At 42.2% G+C, this 23,470-nt stretch overlaps 1 protein-coding gene across 1 annotated transcript in view; it reads left to right on the top strand.

Annotated features, from left to right (window-relative positions):
• yme1l1b (YME1-like 1b) overlaps positions 1 to 23,470 on the top strand; it is a 41,834-nt gene that overhangs the window by 3,958 nt on the left and 14,406 nt on the right. The window contains exons 2-11 of the mRNA XM_055651993.1: positions 8,051 to 8,179; positions 9,736 to 9,904; positions 12,932 to 13,033; positions 13,129 to 13,235; positions 13,316 to 13,466; positions 17,607 to 17,690; positions 17,933 to 18,019; positions 18,101 to 18,187; positions 20,270 to 20,422; positions 20,528 to 20,660. Of these exons, the coding sequence (XP_055507968.1) occupies positions 8,051 to 8,179; positions 9,736 to 9,904; positions 12,932 to 13,033; positions 13,129 to 13,235; positions 13,316 to 13,466; positions 17,607 to 17,690; positions 17,933 to 18,019; positions 18,101 to 18,187; positions 20,270 to 20,422; positions 20,528 to 20,660 (1,202 nt within the window). The remainder of the gene's footprint in view (positions 1 to 8,050; positions 8,180 to 9,735; positions 9,905 to 12,931; positions 13,034 to 13,128; positions 13,236 to 13,315; positions 13,467 to 17,606; positions 17,691 to 17,932; positions 18,020 to 18,100; positions 18,188 to 20,269; positions 20,423 to 20,527; positions 20,661 to 23,470) is intronic.

Here is a 23,470-nt window from a genome sequence, read left to right as displayed (position 1 = left end):
TGCAGCTCTGCCCTTGCTCCCCTTCCCCTAGTCGCAACGGAAAGAGTCCCCCTAGTCTTTACCTTCCACCCTATCAGCCGTTGAATACAACACATAATCCCTTGAAATTTCCACCACCTCCAACGGGATCCCACCACTTGCCACATTTTCCCATCTCCACTCCTTTCTGCCTCCCGCAGAGACCATTCCCTCCGCAACACCCTGGTTAATTCGACCCTTACCACCAAACCACCCCCTCCCCTGGTACCTTCCCCTGCAAACCAAAAGGGCACCCTAATTCCCCTCTCCATTTAGTAATTATTGTTAAACAGTCTTGTGTGTTTTGGTGCCATCCATTACAATACTGTAGTGGTATGGTTACACAGATGTAATTTGAGGGCAGTAATCTGAGATTTGAATCAATTGCACATACGATGGAACTAATGACACAATTTGTGTTTTGCTGATCCCTTGATGGAAATTAATTCACTATTGACACAGGTTTCAGAGCATTGGAACATCAGCGTTACTAAAATTCATTGACGGCAATAAAAATGAGCATTCTTCATTATTTCTTAGTTTTATTTATAATTGAGTGTAACATGGAGAGTGATCTGGGGTTGTGTTTTTTCTCTTCAGAGCTGAAGGATTAACTTAAAATATTTCCACTGCTCTTTTAAACCTGTACATAGCTGGGAAATGGAATCCTAGAATTTAGAGCACAGAAATGGGCCCTTGCCACCTACTGTGCCCATGCCAAGTGTGATGCTTATTTATGCTAATCCTATTTAACTGCATGAGATCTATTGACCTCTATTCCTTTCCTATCCAACTATCCGTGTAAATGCTTTAGAAATTGTCTGTCTCCACTATCACATTCCAAATATCGACTGCCCTCGGAGGGAAACATTATCCCTCGGATTTTCTTTAAATCCCCCCCCCCCACCCTTCTCAACTTCAGAGCATAGAAGTGAGATCGACCAACTGACCAAATGGTGCCAGCGCAACAACCTGGCTTTCAACATCAGTAAGACCAAAGAACTGATTGTGGACTTTGATAGGCAGGGCTCTTGCTTAACTTTTTTTCCCTGTTGCCAGCCGGGCAGCCTCGGCAGCTTTTTAGGTTGCCAAATGACAGTTTAGGTGGTCATTTAAGATGGCTTGCATGACGCGTGCGATAATGTGCTCGTACGAAGTGTGTAGTTAGTTACCAGTCGGAATTATGGTCAATGAAGCATTCACATATTATTTCTGCTTCAAATAAAGTCACAAACTAAACATATTCACCAATCAAGACATGATATATACCACTGACATGCAGCAAAATTACAATACAGTATCTCATCTCTTTTTACACGTTGCAATGAATGCAATTTCTATTATCTCTTTCCACCTCCAAACAAATATCTGTTTGGATTATTCAGCGTATGATCAACCTCGGTGAGACCAAGCGCAGGCTTGGCGATCGCTTCGCACAACACCTCCACTCAGTTCGCAATAACCAACCTGATCTCCCGGTGGCTCAACACTTCAACTCCCCCTCCCATTCCGAATCCGACCTTTCTGTCCTGGGCCTCCTCCATGGCCAGAGTGAGGCCCACCGCAAATTGGAGGAACAGCACCTCATATTGTGCTTGGGTAGTTTACACCCCAGAGGTATGCACATTGGCGTCTCCAATTTCAGGTAGTCCTTGCTTTCTCCCTCCTTCCCCCCCATTCCCAGCTCTCCCACAGCCTACTGTCTCCGCCTCTTCCTTTCTTTTACCCGCCCCCACCCCTCCCGACGTCAGTCTGAAGAAGATCTCGACCCGAAACGTCGTCTATTTCCTTCGCTCCATAGATGCTGCCTCACCCGCTGAGTTTCTCCAGCATTTTTGCCTACCCATTCACACAAGTTCTGTTATCCCACTTTCCTTACCCACTCCCTGCACATTAGGGGCAATTTTACAGAGACAAGTTAACCTACAAAGTCATTGCGTCTTTGGGATGTGGGAGGAAACCCACACGCTTGCAGGGAGAATGTGCAAATTCAACATAGACAGTGCCCGAGAACAGGATCGAACACAGATCTCTGGCGTGTGAGGCAACAAGTCCACCAGCTGTGCCACTATATTTTATTTCCCAACACACACAAAAGTTATGCGTTGATAACTTTGGTTACTAAAAAAAAAAGAAACTATCCATTTTCAGTCTTAAATCTCTAAGTGACGCTATGTCCCCCTTTACAACTACTGTATGTTTTAATACCGATCAAGGCTATTGGGGCAGTACATTGGCCATAAATCTGCTGCCTAAAATTGCCAGAGAATTGGAATTGATCCTGAATATGGGTGCTGTCTGTATGGAATTTTGTTTTCTCGTTTATAACATTGTTTACAAAGTACTATGTTTACATATTCTGTTGTGCTGCTGCAAGTAAGGATTTCATTGTTCTAACTGGGACGTGAGAAAATAAAACACTCTTGACTTGCGTCACTATTGTGTGGGATAGAACTAGAGTACGGGTGATCGGTGGTCGGCGTGGACTCAGTGGGCCGAAGGGCCTGTTTCCACGCTGTATCTTTAAATTAAACTAAAAGCACTAAAACCAGAGGAAACCCAATTTATTCTATCCAGAGATGCTGGCTGCTCCATGGAGCTACCCCGCACAATTAAAGCATGGAATGGTCTTCACTCTACCATAGGTACCAACCAGACGCAACTAAATTTAAGGTAGGTTTTTTTCCCCCAAAGAACCCTTTTTTGCTTAAGTCCAAGTCAAGAGAGTTTTATTGTCATGTGTCCCAGATAGGGCAATGAAATTCTTGCTTGCTGCAGCACAACAGAATATGTAAACATAATGCAGAACAGGAGATAAAAGTTCAGTGTGTCCATATACTATAGACCATATATACATACATACACACACACATATATACATATACATATATATATATAATACACAATAAATAAACAGGCTGTTATTTTTCAGAGTTTGGTGGTGGTGGGTCCACCTATTTAAATTTCATTTCGAATATTTTTGGAGGATCAGGAAGCCAAGAAGCAAGAGTTACTCCAGGGAGTTACTGCAGCTCCAGGGAGTGATTCTGCGTTGTTTTTCAGCGGTCGCGGTGAGGCAGTGACCGGGCAGCAATGGTGGCCAGAACTCCCACAATGCAAAGGGAGGGAGAAAGTGGCCAACGCCGACCAGTTGCCGTGGCAGTGCGCATGTGCAGGGCCGCACATGCGCATAACTATGGCCGATGATGTGAGCCGAGAACTAGCGCCGAGCGGAGACCCGAGAGCTAGAGCCGAGAGCCAGAGCCACCCGGACATGGATGGCGGGCCGGTGTCCTGGTTGCTTGTCAAGTCGGGCAAAATGGCATGGCTTTTAGGTTGCCCGGCGGGACTGTAAGTTGCCATTGGCACCCGTGCAACCGCTAATTTTGAGCCCTGGTAGGGGAAGGATGAGGACCCACAATCCAGTTCACTTCAATGGGACGATGGCGGAGAGGGTCAAAAACTTCAAATTCCTGGCCATGCATATTTCGAAGATCTTCCCTGGACCATCTTCCCTGGACCCTTGGTCGCTGCCTCAAAAAGGCAGCCAAAATCATCAAAGATCCACACCATCCTGACCACACACTCATTTCACCATTGCCATCAGGAAGAAGGTACAGGAGCCTGAAAACTCTAACATCCAGGTTCAGGAACCGCTTCTTCCCTACAGCCATCAGGCTATTAAATACGACAACATATAAGCTCTGAGCTGTGAACTGCAAAATACTACATTATTATTGCTTTATATTTGTTATTTATTTAACTTTTTTTTCTCTTACCCTGTTATGTACTATGTTTACATATTCTGTAGTGCTGCAGCAAGTAAGAGTTTCATTATCCAACCTGGGACATTTGACATTAAGACATTGACTCTTAAATCTTGACTCTTAAACCTATGCCCTCTGACTTTAGACTCCCCTGCCCTGGGTGAAACATTGTGACTATGTGTTTCTTCATAAGTTTGTAAACATTTAAGGTTATCCCGCGGCCTCTTCATTCCAGTGGAAATAAATGCAACCTATCCAAGCTCATAAATACAGCCCTCTATATGAGACAAGAGTGTGGTGAATCTATTCTGCATTCTTTCTGTGGCTATCACATCTGCTAATGTGGCAATCATAAATAAACGCAATACTCTAGATTCTGCCTAATCAATGTACAACTGCAACATTACAAACCCAATTCTTGTACTGAAAGCCTTGGCCCATGAAGGCACACATACCAAATACCTGTTTCACTATCCTATCCAGCAGTATCTCACCTGCAGAGCCCATTGGACTTGCACCCTAAGGTCCTTCTCCATATCAACGCTCCTAAGGTATCTGTTAATTACTGCATTTAAAGTTAACACTTCATTTGACCTCCCAAAGTGCGTGAACTCACCCTGGTCGTGATTAAAGTCCGTATATCACCACTCAACTTTTACCAGCTGATATCTGTCCCATTGTAGCTTTAAATAACCTTTGCTATAAACAACTCCACCAATTTCCGATTCGCCGAACACTCTGACTGCCAAGGACTACCAAATTTCCTGGTTGCTGTCCATTTTAACTCCCCTTCCCCATTCCCACACTGATCTTTGTGTCCTAGGCTTCCTTCATTGCCAGAGTAAGGCTACATGCAGAACGGCACCTAATTTCCCGCTTGGAGGAACAGCATCTCGTATTCAGCTTGGATAGCTTACAACCCAATAGTATGAACGTTGAATTCTCCAATTTTAGATAACCTCCTCTCTATCCCTACCCTTCCCACCCCCCACCCCGCCCTCCTTTCTCCCCCTCACATCCCCTAATTTCTGCCGTGCAATACCTAAACACACCAATTGTAGTGGCCATTTGGTTTAATTTTGTGTGTCATAAATTATGGCATTTGCCTTTAAATTTTGTCTGCCTGTAATTATGTGGGTTTGATTTATTACGTAGTCAGAGGCGTGTTTGCTGCTGGAATTCTTGCGAGAAGCTTGTAGTTTTGGATTTAGTTCGGAGGAAGCATAGTGGGGCGGTATAGCTTTCGACCATGGGTCTGAGTTTCCCAACATCAAAGAAATTTTCTAACGTTTTGGAGCCACATGCGGAGCTTTTTAACATTGATCAGTCTGGATGAATATCTTAATGTTTTACTTTGACAAGAGACTGGTTTGAAGATTTATCTTTCAACGGCTTTGCCTCGTGGAGAGCTCCCATGCGTAAAACAAAGCTATCTCCTTACCCCGTGTCTTCTAGTGGCTAGAGGGAGCAATTCCTTGAACGATATAATAATCTGCCACTATACTAATTTTATCCTTCCCCCTTTCACATGCCAACTCATCTTGGCAGAAATATGCCTCCGTGCATATTTTTGGCACAGGTTGAAGCCATTCTGCCCATTGTATCAGTGACAGTTATAAGAGCAAATCAACCTAGCTACACCTTCCATCATCAGGTCCACAGGTCACAGCTCCAGTTTACACATCCAAGTATTGGTTAAAAGTGATGGGGGCATTGGATGTCTTCCACCCTCCCACTCATATCTTTCCACCTGCATTTTAATTCCTTTGCAAAGGAAAATAGATTTTAACTCTTTCTAGGCCCCTCAAATTTTCATTAAATCTCCCCTGTCTCCCTTGCTTGAGAGAAAATAACTCTAGTTCATGTATTTTTGTTTCAAAACTAATTTTGTTCAGCTTTAACAAAAAAGTTGTGGAAATGGGACCCTTTTAGTCAATGAATCTATGCTGACCATTTACACTAACCTACGTTAATCTCATTTGGTATTCTTTCCATATTCTAATCGGTTCATGGTGTACTGTCCAGTTGCAACACGGCTTGGTTTAGGAACAGTCTACCCAAGAGCACCAGAAATCACAGAGACTTGTAGATATAGCCCAGTTTATCTCACATACCAAACTTTTCATAATTGACTCAATCTATACCTCATGCTACCTCTGTAAAGCAGCCAACATAATCAAAGACTTGTCCATTCTGGTCATTCCTTGTCCCTGCTCTTGTCTGGCAGAAGTTGCAGAAGCTTGGCTGTGCGCATCACCAGCCTCACCATTACCTTCTTCCCTGCCATTACCAGGCTTCCGAATGGTCCTTCAATCTGCATGGGTACTGTTTGATTCACCTGTACCCCATTGCGGACATTGGACTTTGTCTTAGAACTGATGCATTACAATGCTGTGATCCATCTTCTGCACTCTCTTCCCCTTTGCTTTGTCTATTGCACATGAATTTGAACACGATTTAATGTACGATAACACGCAAAACAAAACTTTTCACTGTACATGTGACAATAATAAACCTAAATCTAAAATTCCCTCTAGATTTTACATTCAAAACTAGGAGCAATTTGTAATGGACAATGATCAGGATGAGAATTGAATCTGAATCTCTGGCTCTGTGAGGCAATGGTTCTACTAGTTGTGACAGTGTACATCCCTTATTTAAAAAAATAAAGCAAAAATAAAAGGCAATTCTTGAAATGTGCAATAAGAGAAGTGCTAGAGGTATTGAGCAGGTCAGATTGCACCTCTGGATAGAAAAACATAATTCATTTCAAGCAGAATGGATGAAAATGTTTAGTATTGTTTCTTTGTCTACGGATGTCGGCTGACCTGAACGCTTCCAAAATTTTCTGTCTTCATTAAATTTGTCAGAGAACTTGAGTATTTCCTGCCTACCCCGATTCCCATACTGGTTGTCAACAATCTATAATTTAAAATCTCAAATGTTCACATTTAACAGAAAGTAACAAAATCCAGTGGTGCAACTAGTAGTTGCCGCCTTACTGCTTCATTCAGTAGTAGGCTGGATTCAGTTCTGATCTCTGCACTGTGCCACATTTATACTTCAAATGATTGTGTGCCTTTCCTCTGATTACTCCAGATTCCTTCCACTTCCCAAAGGTAGAGAGATTGGTAGACACAAAAAACTGGAGTAACTCAGCAGGTCAGGCAGCATCTCTGGAGAAAAGGAATAGGCGATGTTTCAGGGCAAGACGCTTCTTTAGACCTGAAGATGGGTTTTGACCCGAAACATACCTATTCCCTTTCTCCAGAGATGTTGACTGACCCGTTGAGTTAAACCCTGTCCCACTAGCATGCGTCTAGCGCGACCAAACATGGTTGCTTGAGGCGTACGGCCTCGCGGGGCCGGTTCCACTTCGATCAGCGGAGGCGTATGGAGTTGTGCGAGGCTCGACTGGTGTACGCAACGTCTCGACGGCGTACGCCTAGCATGTGGCGTTGTGCGATGATGTCACCGCCCGATGCCGTGTGACGTCCAAATTCAGTCGGCCCGCCTCCTGCCCAGCTGATTGGTGTGTATGATGTCGGGATCAGCCCCGCACAACTCTATACGCCTCCGCGGTTGGAATTGGGACCGGCCCCACGAGGCCGTACGCCTCAAGCCACCACGTTTGGTCGTGCCAGACGCATGCAATCGCATGCTGGTGGGACAGGCCCTTACTCCAGCTTTTTGTGTCTATCTTTGATTTAAATTAGCATCTGCAGTTCCTTCTTACACATGTACAGAATGGTAGTTGATTACAGGCCACTGTAAATAATGTTGATAGGAAGGTGTGGAAGAATACAACTTATTAGTGTATGATGCCAGAGGATTGGTAGGTACTCGGTGGGCTGATCAATGATATATAACTTAGTGACCTCCACTTAGATTTCTTGTATAGCAGTAGAGGTCAAAGTCCTTCTTTTGGTCTCAATGCTTTGGGTAACCCTGATGTTGTGAAATACTGTTCGTGCTTTTGACTATCGAAGTTTGAAAAAGTTACCAGTCTCAGACTGACTTTCAGTATCAAGCATTGGGCAATAGACTGGTGCAGGCAGCAGATGTGCTGAGAGCATTCATTAAAATCTGCCACTCGCTCCTGTCTTTAAACAAAATCCATTTGTTTTCAGCAATTCAAATTATTAAAATTGATATTAACGTGTCTTGAAGTAAAATGATCATTAATGGTAAACTTTAATCTTTGCTATGCTTGTTGAAAGTTTAAACATTTTTATTAATCTCTTTTGTAATCACAATTTTTTTAGGTAACAGTTCCTCTCAGTCAGCTGATCAGCACCTTTCATTCACTTAAAAGCTCAGCAAGCTCGGTTAGTTCTGCGTCCATACAGTGTCTCCAACGTGAAGTGCCCCAAGAGCATGATCAAGTTAATGAGGTGATGTATATAATGAAATATAAACGTATAAAATCAAATGCTGTATTCTGTAAATATTTTATTCAATCATTCCTTTCCTAAAAGATAAACATGTTGCAGTATACAGCTACTTGTTGCAGGGGATGGGAAAACTGGTTTCCACTGTGATACCAAAATATATCAATACCGTAGCAAAGATGTAAGAACAGAAGATGCTTGATTTCACAGGCATGCATTCTGCAGTGTCCAACAGGATACAATTAAACCGTGTACAGCACAGTAATGGGCTCTTACAGCCCACCATGATGGGCCGTGCTGACAGTGATATCTCTCTTTGCAAATCCTATTGCTTGCACTATGTCTGATTCCTTCTACGCCTTTCCTATTCAAGTACTTTCCAAATTTTAAATGTCTTTTAAATGTTCATGTAATTTAATTATATCTACCTCTACCACCACCTCAGCCAGCTTATTTCAAATATTCCAAATATGGACAAACCTACCTCTCAGATCTCTGTAAAATGTATCCCTTTGTACCTTAAACCTGGGTGCTATAGTTCTGGACTCTCCTCCCCCTCGAATTTAAAACCTCACACATTCCAGTGAGAAAAAACCCAGCCTGTCCAATCTCTCCTCATAACTTCAGACCTCCATTCTAACAACATTCTGATGATGCTCTTTGCTCTCTCTGTTTCTGTTACATTATTCCTGCAGTGTGGTGACCAGTGTTCTTTGGGATTAGTAACTATGTTACTGCAGTAGTCCTTCATTCTGTTCACCTTGCAACTGCAAACATGATCTCCACATAAAACACTTTCATAGTCTAAAAAAGCTCGCCTACAGACTTGCCTTTTCTGATTAAAATAAACTTGTTCAATATTTCCTGAAGGGTTTAGTGCCATTTCTGGTTATATTGTAGAATTTTACCTGCATGTGTAATGTATGCAAAAAGATTTTCACTGTGCAATCACATATGTGGCAAATAAAGCACCCATTGAACAGTATTCTGTTTGGTATAACTAACAGTCTGCTTTTTGGCAGTTTATTTATGAACACTTCAAGAGTTCAGTCTTTCCTTTGAACATCACAGAGGACACTATCAAGGTGTCCTATTTTAGGCCAACATAAACATTACAATTCGTCAGTATAAAAATTCTCATTAGAAACAAATTTGTGCTTTCTATTGCCTTGGTGATATATTGAGTGTTTTTATGTCCACATTTCCCCTTTTTACTTTATTTAGAAAATATTTTATTCAATAAACATGTTAACCCATTCATATACTAGTATTTTCATTTTGAATCTCATTTGTATTCCTGTGCCAAACTAATGTGGTGCCAAATCTCAACAGTTAATTCTAATTAATAGATACTTTTTTTCTTACCAATATATAAAGCAGGTTACATTTTGTTTTTAAAGTGGGTATGCATCACTAAAAAGTGGGGTTTTAAAAGTAATCTGATCAGTGTGAGCAGGGGTGGGTTACATCAGATTTTGTAGGTTTTAAATGATGTTGGTCTAACAGTGGTCTTAAATTTGTTTTAAGATGTTAAGACTTTTTTTTGTTTTTACTTTCAGCCTCTGTATAATTTAAGGGATTTTGGGCTGTCTGATTTAAAACCCAGCCAGCTGGATGAATTGGTAGACAGATTACTTCCATGCCTGTCTCCAATTAACTCAAACTCTGGTTCATCCAGATGGCAAATATCCCATGTTTCATCACAGTCCTTCTTTGAAAATAAACATGGTAAGTAACTTATTTCTCTTTATCAAAGTATGTCAATAGACAATAGGTGCAGGAGTAGGCCATTCGGCCCTTCGAGCCAGCACCGCCATTTAATGTGATCATGGCTGATCATCCCCAATCAGTACCCCGATTGGTTCCTGCCTTCTCCCCATATCCCCCGACTCCGCTATTTTTAAGAGCCCTATCTAGCTCTCTCTCCAGAGAACCTGCCTCCACCGCCCTCTGAGACAGAGAATTCCACAGTAAAGAAGTAACTTTCTGTATTATTAAATGCAGCACATCAAATTTTCAGTTAACTTGCCACTTTTCATTACCACTAGAAAGGACACTGAAAAGGCAATGGAGGTTGACTTATCAAGATATTCTGTGTCTCTGTTTAATCACTGACTTCAACTGTAAGCTATTTTATGGATAATTAAGACTCCCAGTGCCAGAGATTCCAAGGAAATCTTAATGGTGCTTAAACCTAAGCAGAAGTAGAATGTTTTGTATGCCATGTATAAAAATCATTCAAATGTCAATTAAATAGCATGACATAAAGGAAGTGTATGGATGAAATTCAAAGTTAGACATTGGATAGCAGAAACAATATGGGAGGAAAATCCAAATAAATAAAATCAACTAAAATCCAAAGACGCGGGTTTGTCAAGACAATCATTACGGGATTTGTCTGAGTAACTTTCGGAGTAAGTTACCAAGTTGATGGCAGTTTTTTCTTGGTTCTTGGTTTCTTGGTCCTCCAACATATTCCAAATGGAATTTAAACTGGAGGTGGTGAAGGGAGGGCTTAAGCCAGAAAGGGTTATTGGGAAGAAAGAGCTACTTTAAATTTAGTTGCATCTGGTTGGGTAACTATAGTAGGGTGGAGATTATTCCATGCTTTAATTGTGCGGGGGAAGAACGAATTGCTGTACACATCTGTCTTTGTAGCTGGGATCACAAATTGGATCGAATGCCCTCGTCAGCTCCTAATTGGTTTGGGGTTGGTGTAGGTCTTGTAGTCTATGTCGAGTTGACCATTTAACATTTTGTAAAAACAGGTCAAGCGATGAGCTTCACGTCTGTCTTGGAGAGGATTCCACCCCAGAGAATTCAGAAGTTTGGTGACACTTGCTTCTCTCTCATAGGTGTTAGTAACAAATCGAGCTGCCTGTCTTTGGACACGTTCGATGGAAGAAATGTTTTTATTTGTGTATGGGTCCCATGCTGCAACTGCGTAGTCCAAATGAGGTCTAACGAGGGTGAAGTACAGCTTCTCCTTGACAGAAGTTGAACAATGATGAAAGTTGCGCCTCAGAAGGTTTAGGACATCTGTTGCTTTCACCGTTGCATGATGAGTCTGACCATTTGATGTAGGTTTCTTGGACGTCAACAAGGTTTTTAATAATTTGTTAAATGCCGCACTACTCAAAAGTTAAAGGCAATGGGAATCCAATTGAGTGACCTATTAGATCCTAAATTGGTACATTGCAGAAAGCAGATGGAATGGCTCATGGATGTTTTTGTGTTACCAGTGGAATACCACAGGATTTACCAGTACTCTGTTCCTTGTGATATGTCTGCATGGTTTAGACTTGCATGTAGTATGCTTAATACAGATTGTTAATGGTGGAAACATTGGTCTTGTGGTTGACAGTGAGGAGGAAAGCAGAATTGTACTTCCGGTGGCGCTGGTGCCAGCAGCCTCCACCTACAGCCCGGTATCTTTTTGTTTTTTTGTTTATTTAGTTATGTTAAAGTGTGTTTTTTTGTGTTTTTTTTGTGTTTTTATGTGGGGGAAGAGGGCACGGTGCGGGGGATACCGTCCTTCAGCTGCTTCCTGGTGAGGACGCGACTATTATTCGAGTCGCATCCTCGCTCCCCCCCCCCCCCCCCCCCCACAGCGGCCTACCTACCTGGATTGGCGCGGCCTTTCCTGCCGGGATCGACTGGAGCTCCAGCAGTGGCAGGACAGCGCTGAAACATCGCGGGGCTGGCGATGCCTTACCGGGGGTCGCCGTCTGGAGCCCGGAGTGCTGGACCTGCTGCACCAACATCCTGGAGCTGCGGTTTGCGGAGCTCCCAACACGGGCGGCGCTGATGGACAGCGCGGGGTCCTGTGACTGCCCGGCTCGGCCTGCGGACTCAGGAGCTGCAGACTCCGGCAGTGGGAGGCAGCTGATCAGGAGGTCCGGGCCGCTGAGGAGGAGGATGCTCACCGTCGGGGTTCGGCGTCGGCGTTCCACCAGCCCGGCGTGAGGGCCTGAACATCGGGCCACCCGGGGCGGCGACTGCGGGTGCTCGGAAGGCCCTGACCACGGATGAACACGGAGGGGAGGCTGGCTGGACTATGGTGCCTTCCTCACCTTGGTGCCATTTATGTTATGTTGTGTTGTGGACTTTCTGTGTTTGTGCTTTTAAAAAAATTTTAATTCAATTTCAATTTTATTTTTAATATGTTTTATTATTTATTTATTATTTATTTTTATTATTTTTTTGTGATTTTTATATGATACTGCCTGTAAGGGAAATTCATTTCGTTGTCTCAAATTGAGACAATGACAATAAATTTGAATACAATACAATACAATTAACTGCAAGAAGCAGTAATTAGTCGGGTTAAGGCAGAGAAGTATGAAGTAGCCCATGGGAGATACATGGAAAGGGGAGTATGAGTTGGGTAAGTTGCAATGTCAAGAGAATAAAATAAGTGGAGGTAAGTTTAGTTTAAAATAGGAGTTAATGGTTAGTGTTGTATCTCTATATCTCTCTGAGGAGGATCTAAAGCTTTTGATTGGGTAAACCAGGTGGCATAGATTTAAAGTGATGGGTAGAAAATGAGGGAAGAAATGTCTCACCAGAAGGTTTTGGGGATTTGGAGAACTTCATCATATTTGAACATTATTTAGATGTGTTCTTGCAGGGGCTGTGATCCATATAGATGTTGCCCAGTGCTGGAAGGTTGCATCAAGCTGAATAACTGATCAGTTGGATACATGAACTGAATGTTCTCCTTCTGTTTTGTGAATTTTCTGATTCTGTTTTTAGGATTTTCAAACAATGTCTTCAAAGTGCTGCGTGCATCTCAGTTTTCTCAACAACATCCAGCGTTTCTACCGACCTTGTGTTCCAATCTTCATCTATTGCCATGTATGTATGCTGGCCATTATAGTCATTATGAGTTGTACTTGCATTAAAATAATTAGTTGTGTGAAGCAGTATTAATGAGCATAAATCTTCTTAAGTCCAAGAGCAAAGGCGAGGCTTTAAAACTCTGAAATCAAGAGCAAGGAGACCTGTGGCAACTGAGAATACGGTTGAAGCAGAAAGTATTGCTCCTTCTTTTATGAAGGTAAGCAGTTATTACTTGCATTGCGGCAGTAGCAATTGTTTGGAAATACTATTATAGCATTAACTCATCTTTATTTGTAGGGACTTCTGTTGAGAGACCGAGGCAGAGAGGTTGAAAATTTGGACAGTTTGATTAAAACTAAAAATATTCCTGAAGCTCATCAGGATGCCTTTAAAACTGGCTTTGCAGAAGGCTTTCTAAAAGCACAAGCTCTCACACAGAGGACAAATGGTAAGTTAGTGTGAAGTATTTACTAAGTCAATTTTCATTATGTAATAATGAAGCTTTTTGAAAATGTCTATTCTGCTATCTCTGGTCTTCTAGTATTGGCTGCTGCTGTTTTGTGTTCAAAGCTTCAATTGACGTTGATGTGTAGACTTATGAATGCTATCATGTTTTTTGACCCTGGGTGATGCTATAATGACAACAGCCCCGATCTCTCTCATGGTCTCGCACTTCTCACTTGTCTTGGTCCAGGCAGGAGCATGGAAAATATGATTAAAAGTACCCTTTTGAGTAAATTGTTGGTTGAGAAAAACAGCAGTGTAGAATCCTTGTTGAAATTTTTATCAGAGTGAATTTGATAATGGACAATAGGTGCAGGAGTAGGCCATTCGGCCCTTAGTGCCAGCACCGCCATTCACCGTGATCATGGCGGATCATGCACATTCAGTGGCCCATTCCTGCCTTCTCGCCATAACCGCTGACTTTGCTATCTTTAAGAGCTCTATCTAACTCTCTCTTGCAAGCATCCAGAGAATTGGCCTCCACTGCCTTCTGAGGCAGAGAATTCCACAGATTCACAACTCTGGGTGAAAAGGTTTTTCCTCACCTCTTTTCTAAATGGCCTACCCCTTATTCTTAAACTGTGGACCCTTGTTCTGGACTCCCCCAACATCGGGAACATGTTTCCTGCCTCTAGTGTGTCCAATCCCTTAATAATCTTATGTTTCAATCAGATCCCCTCTCATCATTCTAAATTCCAGAGTATACAAGCCCAACCACTCCACTCTATCAACATATGACAGCCCCGCCATCCCGGGAATTAACTTTGTAAACTTACGCTGCACTCCCTCAATAGCAAGAATGTCCTTCCTCAAATTTGTAGACCAGAACTGCACAATATTCCTGGTGTAGTCTCACTAGGGCCCTGTACAACTGCAGAAGGACCTCTGCTCTTATATTCAACTCTTCTTGTTATGAAGGCCAACATGCCATTAGCTTTCTTCATTGCCTGCTATACCTGCATGCTTACTTTCAGTGATTGATGAACCAGGACCCCCAGATCTCTTTGTACTTCCCCTTTTCCCAACTTGACACCATTCAGATAATAATCTGCCTTCCAGCTTTTGCCATCAGTGGATAACCTCACATTTATCCACATTAAACTGCATCTGCCCACTCGCCCAACCTGCCCATGTCGCCCTGCATGCATCCTTAGAGCATCCTCCTCACAGTTCACACTGCCCCCCAGCTTTGTGTCATCTGCAAATTTGCGAATGTTACTTTGAACCCCTTTATCTAAATCATTGATGTATATTGTAAATAGCTGTGACTAGCAATAGCTAGTCACTGCCTGCCATTCTGAAAGGGACCCGTTAATCCCTACTCTTTGTTTCCTGTTGTCTATCCATGTCAGTACCCTACCTCCAATACCATGTCCTCTAATTTTGCCCACTAATCTCCTATGTGGGACCTTATCAAATGCTTTCTGAAAGTCCAGGCACACTACATCCACTGGCTCTCCCTTTTCCATTTTCCTAGTGACATCCTCAAAAAATTCCAGAAGATTAGACAAGCATGATTTCCCCTTTGTAAATCCTCAGTCCCATCAGTCTACCCAACACCATTTCCTGCCTAATGTGAATTTCCTTCAGTTCCGCTGTCACACTAGATCCTCTGGCCACTAGTACATCAGGGAGATTGTTTGTGTCTTCATTAGTGAAGACGGATCCAAAGTACCTATTCAACTCGTCTGCGATTTCTATGTTCCCCATAATAAATTCACCTGTTTCAGTCTTCAAGGGTCCAACTTTGGTCTTAACTAAATTTTTTGCACTTCACATACTTAAAGAAGCTTTTCCTATCCTCCTTTATATTCTTGGCTAGCTTACCTTCGTACCTTATCTTTTCTCCCCGTATTGCCTTTTTAGTTATCTTCTGTTACTCTTTAAAAGTTACCCAATCCTCTGGCTTCCTGCCCATCTTTGCTATGTTATACTTCTCTTTTATTTTTATGCTTGAATTCCCTTGTCAGCCATGGTCGCCCCTTACACCCCTTGGAATCTTTCTTCCTCTTTGGAATGAACTAATCCTGCACCTTCTGTATTATGAAACTAGAAGGAACAGGATTAAAGCATTTTCAGGTCAGGAAGCAACTGTGGGACAAGACAGTTACTATTTCAGGTTAAGGTTCTTTCATGACTATGAAGAAAATATTCGAAGATGATAAAACTAGTAACTGGAACCACAGCTTGCATTTATGTGACTCCTTTGTATCCCCAGGCAGGAATATTATCCCAAAAATAGTGCTGCAAAAGACATGGAATTAAAAAATATGGTGTAAAGGGTTCATTTTAAGAGGGAATTTTAGTTTTTGGCCAAGATAGCTGGAACTGCCAACAGCGATTGATTAAAAGGAGCACAGAGATAAAGAAATAAGAACGATGCCAGTTGTGATTCCAATGAGTTTGGGTTTGACCCTGTTTACGGGTGCTGTCTGTACGTAGATTGTGCGTTCTGCCTGTGGTTTTCTCTGGGTGCTCTGGATTTGTCCCACATTCCGAAGACGTGCACGTTTGTAGGTTAATTGAGTTCTATAAGTTGTCCCTAGTGTGTAGGATAGAACTAGTGTACGAGTGATCATTGGTTGATGCAGACTTGGTAGGCTGAAGGAGCTATTTCCACGCCATATCTCTAAACTAACGTGTTTTGGATGACGGCCTGCAAAGCAAAACTAGTGAATAATCAAGCTTGAGATTTTTAATGGCTTGAATCAATGTTTCAATTGACATAGTAGGGATTTTTCTTCCTGTGAATTGCCCCCAAATTATTCTGGGTGCAAATGGGTTTTGAAATGTAAAACCTCTTTCATTTTAGCGCTTGTTGCTGCAAAAATATTCCTTTCTCTAGCTGAGCACTTGAATTGCTTTTTAAAAAACAATAATAAAACAGCTGTTAGAAGCCTACTTTGTAAGGCAAAAGAAGAAAAGAGCTCAAGCCAGAAAATGTATTGGTAAAACATCTTGTCAATAGTTCAATAGTGTTTTATTTGTCACATGCAACTGCACAGAAATTATTTTTGCATATACTAAACATGCAGATGCCGCCATTTTTGGCGCCATTATTCAAAGTCTGGTTCACCTGCGCAATCGATCTATATGACCATTACAGCACGGAAACAGGCCATCTCGGACCTTCTAGTCCATGCCGAACACTTACTCTCACCTAGTCCCATCTACTTGCACACAGACCATAACCCTCCATTCTTTTCCCGTCCATATACCTATCCAAATTATTTTTAAATGATAAAAACGATCCTGCCTTCACCACTTCCACTGGAAGCTCATTCCGCACAGCTATCACTTTCTGAGTAAAGAAGTTCCCCTCATGTTGCCCGTAAACATTTGTCCCTTAATTCTCAAATCATGTCCTCTTGTTTGAATCTTCCCTACTCTCAATGGAAAAAGCTTATCCACGTCAACTCTGTCTATCCCTCTCATAAATTTTATCCCTCTATCAAGTCCCCCCTTAACCTTCTGTGCTCCAAAGAATAAAGACCTAACTTGTTCAACCTTTCCCTGTAACAAAGGTGCTGAAACCCAGGCAACATTCTAGTATATCTCCTCTGTACTCACTCTATTTTGTTGACATCTTACCTATAATTTGGCGACCAGAATTGTACACCATATTCCAGAATTGGCCTCGCCAATGCCGTGTACAATTTTAACATTACATCCCAACTTCTATACAATACTCTGATTTATAATCTACTGGAACATTTCCCGCAAACTAACGTCCCTCTCCTCGCCAGGCCATCTTTGTGACCCGGGAGCGCCTACTGCAACCTACCTTGAAGGTGCTGGAGGCATTACCCTGGTTCATCCTCCATTCCTAGTGACCAGTCTCCAGCTCCCTCTCCTGGTTAGGCTGTCCAAGCCTTCGGGCGACTTCCCAGTCCGGACAAGCCTTCAGGCAGGTGCCCCAGCTGTGGCACCTTGGGATTGCCTCCACTGCGCAGCGCCTCAGGATGTGTTGTAATCTAGTTTTCTCAAATACTCTCTGCTGCAAATACTCTTATAAACCGTTCTATTGAATCATTGATTTGTTTATATGTGACTTTTTGGACTTGTTTATATTCAATTCTTCCAGACTCTTTAAGGAGGACAAGATTAGTTCTTCTGTTGCTGCTGTTGCTTGGAATTTATGGTCTATCCAGAACACCATTTTTGTCGGGTAAATATTTATTTATGTACTACCCTTTGGTTTTCTTGTGCAGTGTGAAGCTAAAAGGGAGAATTTGCTTCATTCATTTCAATAACAAAATATTGTTACTATGTAATGATTTTTGTAAGTGGGGTGAAAATGATAATTGAACACCACTCTCTAATCTATTTTACACGTGGGATTCAATTAATTTGAAATGGGTAGTTTAGGGGGCTAGCATTTCATTTTTTTTGCACCAATCTCTTCACCAGTGCGATTTCGTACTACATCAGGACTGGATTCAGCAGTGGACCCTATTCAGATGAAGAATGTAACCTTTGAACATGTGAAAGGGGTAGGTGGAATTCATATTGACTTGATAAATATTTTACATTTTGAGATTCATTTGCGATTACTTTTGTGATTTTGTTTTCAGGTAGAAGAGGCAAAACATGAGCTGCAGGAAGTGGTAGAATTTTTAAAAAACCCTCAGAAATTCACTGTGTTAGGAGGCAAGCTGCCTAAAGGTATGCCATTGTGTCAAAATGTGACAATTTTGTCATGCATCTTTTACAGTTCCAAATGTGTTTTACAGCCAATCTTCAGAAAATATTACCAAATCAAATTTCTTAAGGAAGGACTTGTTCTGCAATGACCATTGTTGAGTGTTAATTGATTGAGTTCCTCGCAGGAGTTTTTAGAAATAACTCTAAATGGGGAATGTACATTTTAAATAAAATGCAATATGTTGGATTAACAAACCATTGCAGGCCATTTCATAAAGTTGTACTGATAAAATTGGAGCAGTCGCTGGAAGTTTCATGAGAGTGGTCGGGGTTATCGTCGAGGAAGTACTGAAGGTACTGTCGTGTATGAAGGTAGACAAATCTCCAGGGCCTGATCAGACATATCTGAGGACATTGCAGGAAGCTAGAGAGGAAATTGCGGGAGCCCTGGTTGAAATTTATGAGTCATCCTTAAATACAGGAGAGGTGCCAGAGGATTGGAGGATGGCAAATGTTGTGCTGGATTTCAAGAAGGGCTGCAGGGAAAATGCTGGGAACTATAGGCCGGTGAGCTTAACATCTGTAGTTGGTAGTTACTGGGGAGTATTCTGAGGGATAGGATATATAGGCATTTGGATGGGCAAAGGCTGATTAGGGACAGTCAGCATGGTTTTGTACGCGGGAGGTTGGGTCTCACAAATCTGATTGATTTTTTTTTGAAGACGTGAGCAAAAAGGTTGATGAAGGCAGAGCTGTAGATGTTGTGTACATGGACTTTAGTAAGGCGTTTGACAAGGTGCTGCATGGTAGGCTGCTCTGGAAGGATAGTTCTCATGGGATCCAACGAGAGAAAACTGAATGGATAGCAAATCCATGGAAGGAAGCCGAGGATGATGGTGGAAGGTTGCTACTCAGAATGGAGGCCTATGACTAGTGGTGTGCCACGGGGTTAGGTGCTGGGCCCGTTACTGTTTGTCATCTACATCAATGATTTGGATGAGAACATACACTGCAAGATTAGCAAGTTTGTTGATGATACAAAAGTTAGTGGTTTTGCAGACATTGAAGATGGTTGTGAACGATTGCCGCAGGATCTGGATCGATTGGCCAAGTGGGCGGAGGAATGGTTGATGGAATTTAATACAGAGAAGTGTGAGGTGTTGCATTTTGGGATGTTGAACAAGGGCAGGAACTACACAGCAAATGGTAGGCCTATAGATGGTGTAGAGCAGAGGGATCTAGGAGTACAAGCGCATGGTTCCATGAAGGTCGAGTCAGGTAGATGAGGTGGTCAAAAAGGCTTTTGGCACTTTGACCTTCATCAGTCAGAGTATTGAGTATAGACGTTGGGAGGTAATGTTGCAATTGTATAAGACGTTGGTGAGACCACATTTAGAATATTGTGTTCAGTTTGGGGCACCATGTTATAGGAAATATACTGCCAAGCTTGAAAGGGTTAAGAAGAGATTTACAAGGATGTTGCCAGGACTAGAGGATGTGAGCTATAGGGAGAGGTTGAGTGGGCTGGGTCTCTATTCCATGGAGCGTGGAAGGATGAGGGGAGATCTTAGAGGTATACAAAATCATGAGAGGAATAGATCGGGTAGATGCACAGTTTTTTACCCAGAGTAGGGGAATTGAGGACCAGAGGACATAGGTTCAAGGTGAAGGGGAAAAGATTTAATAGGAATCAGAGAGATCACTTTTTCCACGCAGTGTGGTGGATGTATGGAACAAGCTGCCAGAGGAGTTAGTCGAGGCTGAGACTATCCCATTGTTTAAGAAACAGTTGGCTAGGTATATAGATAGGACAGGTTATATGGATTGGATAGTTATGGACCAAGTACAGGCAAGTGGGACTAGGGTAGCTGGGGCATTGTTGGGTCAAAGGGCCTGTTTCCACACTATTAATCCATGACTATCAAACAAATTTCCAAGTTTTAATTTTGGTTAGTGCATCATAAATGCTTCTTTGTGCAGAATAGTTTTTGTTAGATGTTTATTATAAGCATCTGAAGTGCTATTTGTACAATTTCAGTTAAGTTTACAAAATATTTATATGTATCTCATTTTAAATTGAAGTGCTCATTTGTTTAATTTTAGGTATTCTTTTAATTGGACCTCCTGGAAATGGGAAAACTCTTCTTGCAAGAGCAGTTGCTGGTGAAGCTGATGTACCATTCTATTATGCATCAGGATCAGAATTTGATGAAATGTTTGTCGGTGTTGGAGCTAGTAGGATAAGGAACCTATTTAGTATGTATTCTGGTTTTCAAATAGAAATGTGATTTTTTTCTCTTTTTTTTTTCTCTCATTATTTCTTTTATTTAACTTGCCCTATTTTCCTTGTGTGTGCTTCAGGAGAGGCAAAAGCCAATGCCCCCTGTGTCATTTTTATTGATGAACTGGATTCTGTAGGTGGAAAAAGAGTTGAATCACCCATGCATCCCTATTCCAGACAGACCATAAATCAACTTCTTGCGGAAATGGATGGGTAAGCCAAACACTAAAAGTACATTTTATTGTGAATCATCTGGTTCAAAGGGCACTGGATCCCCTTTTTGTGGCCGAGTGTAAATGCTAGAGCTCCCAACAACACCTTAGGAATGGCTTCACCATAAATGTACAACAGTTCAAGAAGGTGATACACTTTCTTATGGGCAATAAAAACTAGCCACGCCATTTTTTTGGTGAAGTGAAAGTTTACTTATCTGATTTGAAAACTGCATGGAGAACTGTTAGGAGGATGGTTACACCTACTGTATGCAGTTTTGGTCACCCTTTTACAGGAAGGATGTGGTTGCTTTGGAGAGGGTGCTGAAGAATGTTGCCTAGATTGAAGGGTCTTGGCTATTCGGAGAGGTTGGGCAAACGGCCTATTTTCTGTGGAGCATCCGAGGCACCGAGGAGATGTGATAGAAGTTTATAAAATTGCGGCATAGATAAGATCGACAGTCAAACCTTTTCCAAATATGTAGGTGTCACATATTATAGGGACAAGGTTTAAGATGAAATTGGGAAAGTTTGAAAGCGATGTGCAGGCATGTTTTCTTTACATGGAGTGGTAGATGCCTTTAACCTGCTGCCAGGAGTGGTGGTGGACGCAGATATGATAGTGGTAATAAAGAGGCCTTAGATGGACATAAGACCAACATGGAGGGAAATGGAACAGGTGCAGGCAGAAAAGAAACTGTTTCAGTTTTGATGAACATGAGGACATAACTCTAAAAGTGTGCAAGGGCAGTGGTTTGGGAGTATATGTGCACAAGGCATTGAAAGCAATTACAATTTGGGGCATTGTAAATAGATGCCAAGAGTACAAGAGCAAGAGTTGGGATGAGCTTTTATAAAACACTACTTTGGTCCAACGAATATTACATCATGCCCTGGGTGTCATACTTGCATGCATACTTGTGTTAGGAAAAAAACTACTGGAGGAACAGCTGTTCAAGTAGCAGCTACCAAGAGGAGTGACAGATGGCATTTTAAAAGATCATAAGTGATAGGAGTGGTGCAACGTGATGTAAGTGATGCAACAAGACCTGGGTGTCATGGTGCACCAGTCATTGAAAGTAGGCATGCAGGTGCAGCAGGCAGTGAAGAAAGCGAATGGCATGTTAGCATTCATAGCAAAAGGATTTGAGTATAAGAGCATGGAGGTTCTACTGCAGTTGTACAGGGTCTTGGTGAGACCACACCTGGAGTATTGCGTACAGTTTTGGTCTCCTAATCTGAGGAAAGACATTCTTGCCATAGAGGGCGCACAGAGAAGGTTCACCAGACTGATTCCTGGGATGGCAGGACTTTCATATGAAGAAAGACTGGATAGACTCGGCTTGTACACGCTAGAATTTAGAAGATTGAGGGGGGATTTATAGAAACTTACAAAATTCTTAAGGGGTTGGACAGGCTTGATGCAGGAAGATTATTCCTGGTGTTGGGGAAGTCCAGAACAAGGGGTCACAGTTTAAGGATCAAAGTCTTTTAGGACCGAGATGAGAAAATCATTTTTTGCACAGAGTGGTGAATCTGTGGAATTCTCTGCCACAGAAGGTAGTTGAGGCCAGTTAATTGGCTGGATTTAAGAAGGAGTTAGATGTGGCCCTTGCGGCTAAAAGGATCGGGGGGTATGGAGAGAAGGCTGGTATGGGATATTGATTTGGATGATCAGCCATGATCATATTGAATGGCGGTGCAGGCTCGAAGGGCCAAATGGCCTACTCCTGCACCTATTTTCTATGTTTCTAGGAGCAGAATTGGGCCATTCGGCCCATCAAGTCTACTCCGCCATTCAACCATGGCTGATCTGTCTCCGCCCTAACCCCATTTCCTGCCTTCTCCCCATAACCACATTTCTGGTTGGAACCCTTCCTGACTGAAGTAATGTGGGCACTGCTGTTTCATCCTTCCAGTTTGAGAACAGCACAGGAAATTATAAGAGGGTAGTTCTAAACTAGACTGCAATGAAGAACTTGGGAGGATGTAATGGGGATTTCCTATAATGATGCTAGGGAGAAAATTCTTTAGTTACATGTTGGATAAAATGTGGAATCTGGATTTCTTCTCAAGTTTGGGATCATATAACCATATAACCATATAACAATTACAGCACGGAAACAGGCCATCTCGACCCTTCTAGTCCGTGCCGAACACGTATTCTCCCCTAGTCCCATATACCTGCGCTCAGACCATAACCCTCCATTCCTTTCTCGTCCATATAACTATCCAATTTATTTTTAAATGATAAAAACGAACCTGCCTCCACCACCTTCACTGGAAGCTCATTCCACACAGCCACCACTCTCTGAGTAAAGAAGTTCCCCCTCATGTTACCCCCAAACTTTTGTCCCTTAATTCTCAAGTCATGTCCCCTTGTTTGAATCTTCCCTACTCTCAGTGGGAAAAGCTTATCCACGTCAACTCTGTCTATCCCTCTCATCATTTTAAAGACTTCTATCAAGTCCCCCCTTAACCTTCTGCGCTCCAAAGAATAAAGCCCTAACTTGTTCAACCTTTCTCTAACTTAGTTGCTGAAACCCAGGCAACATTCTAGTAAATCTCCTCTGTACTCTCTATTTTGTTGACTCGTTAAGAGGGAATACGATGAAGATATTTAGCATTGGAACAGTCAAATACCAGGGGATTTAAAATGAAGCGAATTGGCAAAAGAACCAAATGTGTCATGAGAGGAAAACATGGGAATTTAAGAAAAATATAAAGGAATAGGCCTTTGGCTTCTTATATCAGTTCCACTGTTTGATCCAATCATGGTGTTTTTTGTACCTTGTTTTCAGTTTCTTTCAC

The sequence above is a fragment of the Leucoraja erinacea genome, chromosome 2, assembly GCF_028641065.1.
Source record: "Leucoraja erinacea ecotype New England chromosome 2, Leri_hhj_1, whole genome shotgun sequence".
NCBI lineage: Eukaryota > Metazoa > Chordata > Chondrichthyes > Rajiformes > Rajidae > Leucoraja > Leucoraja erinaceus.
This window is presented reverse-complemented; position numbering and strand designations above follow the sequence as displayed.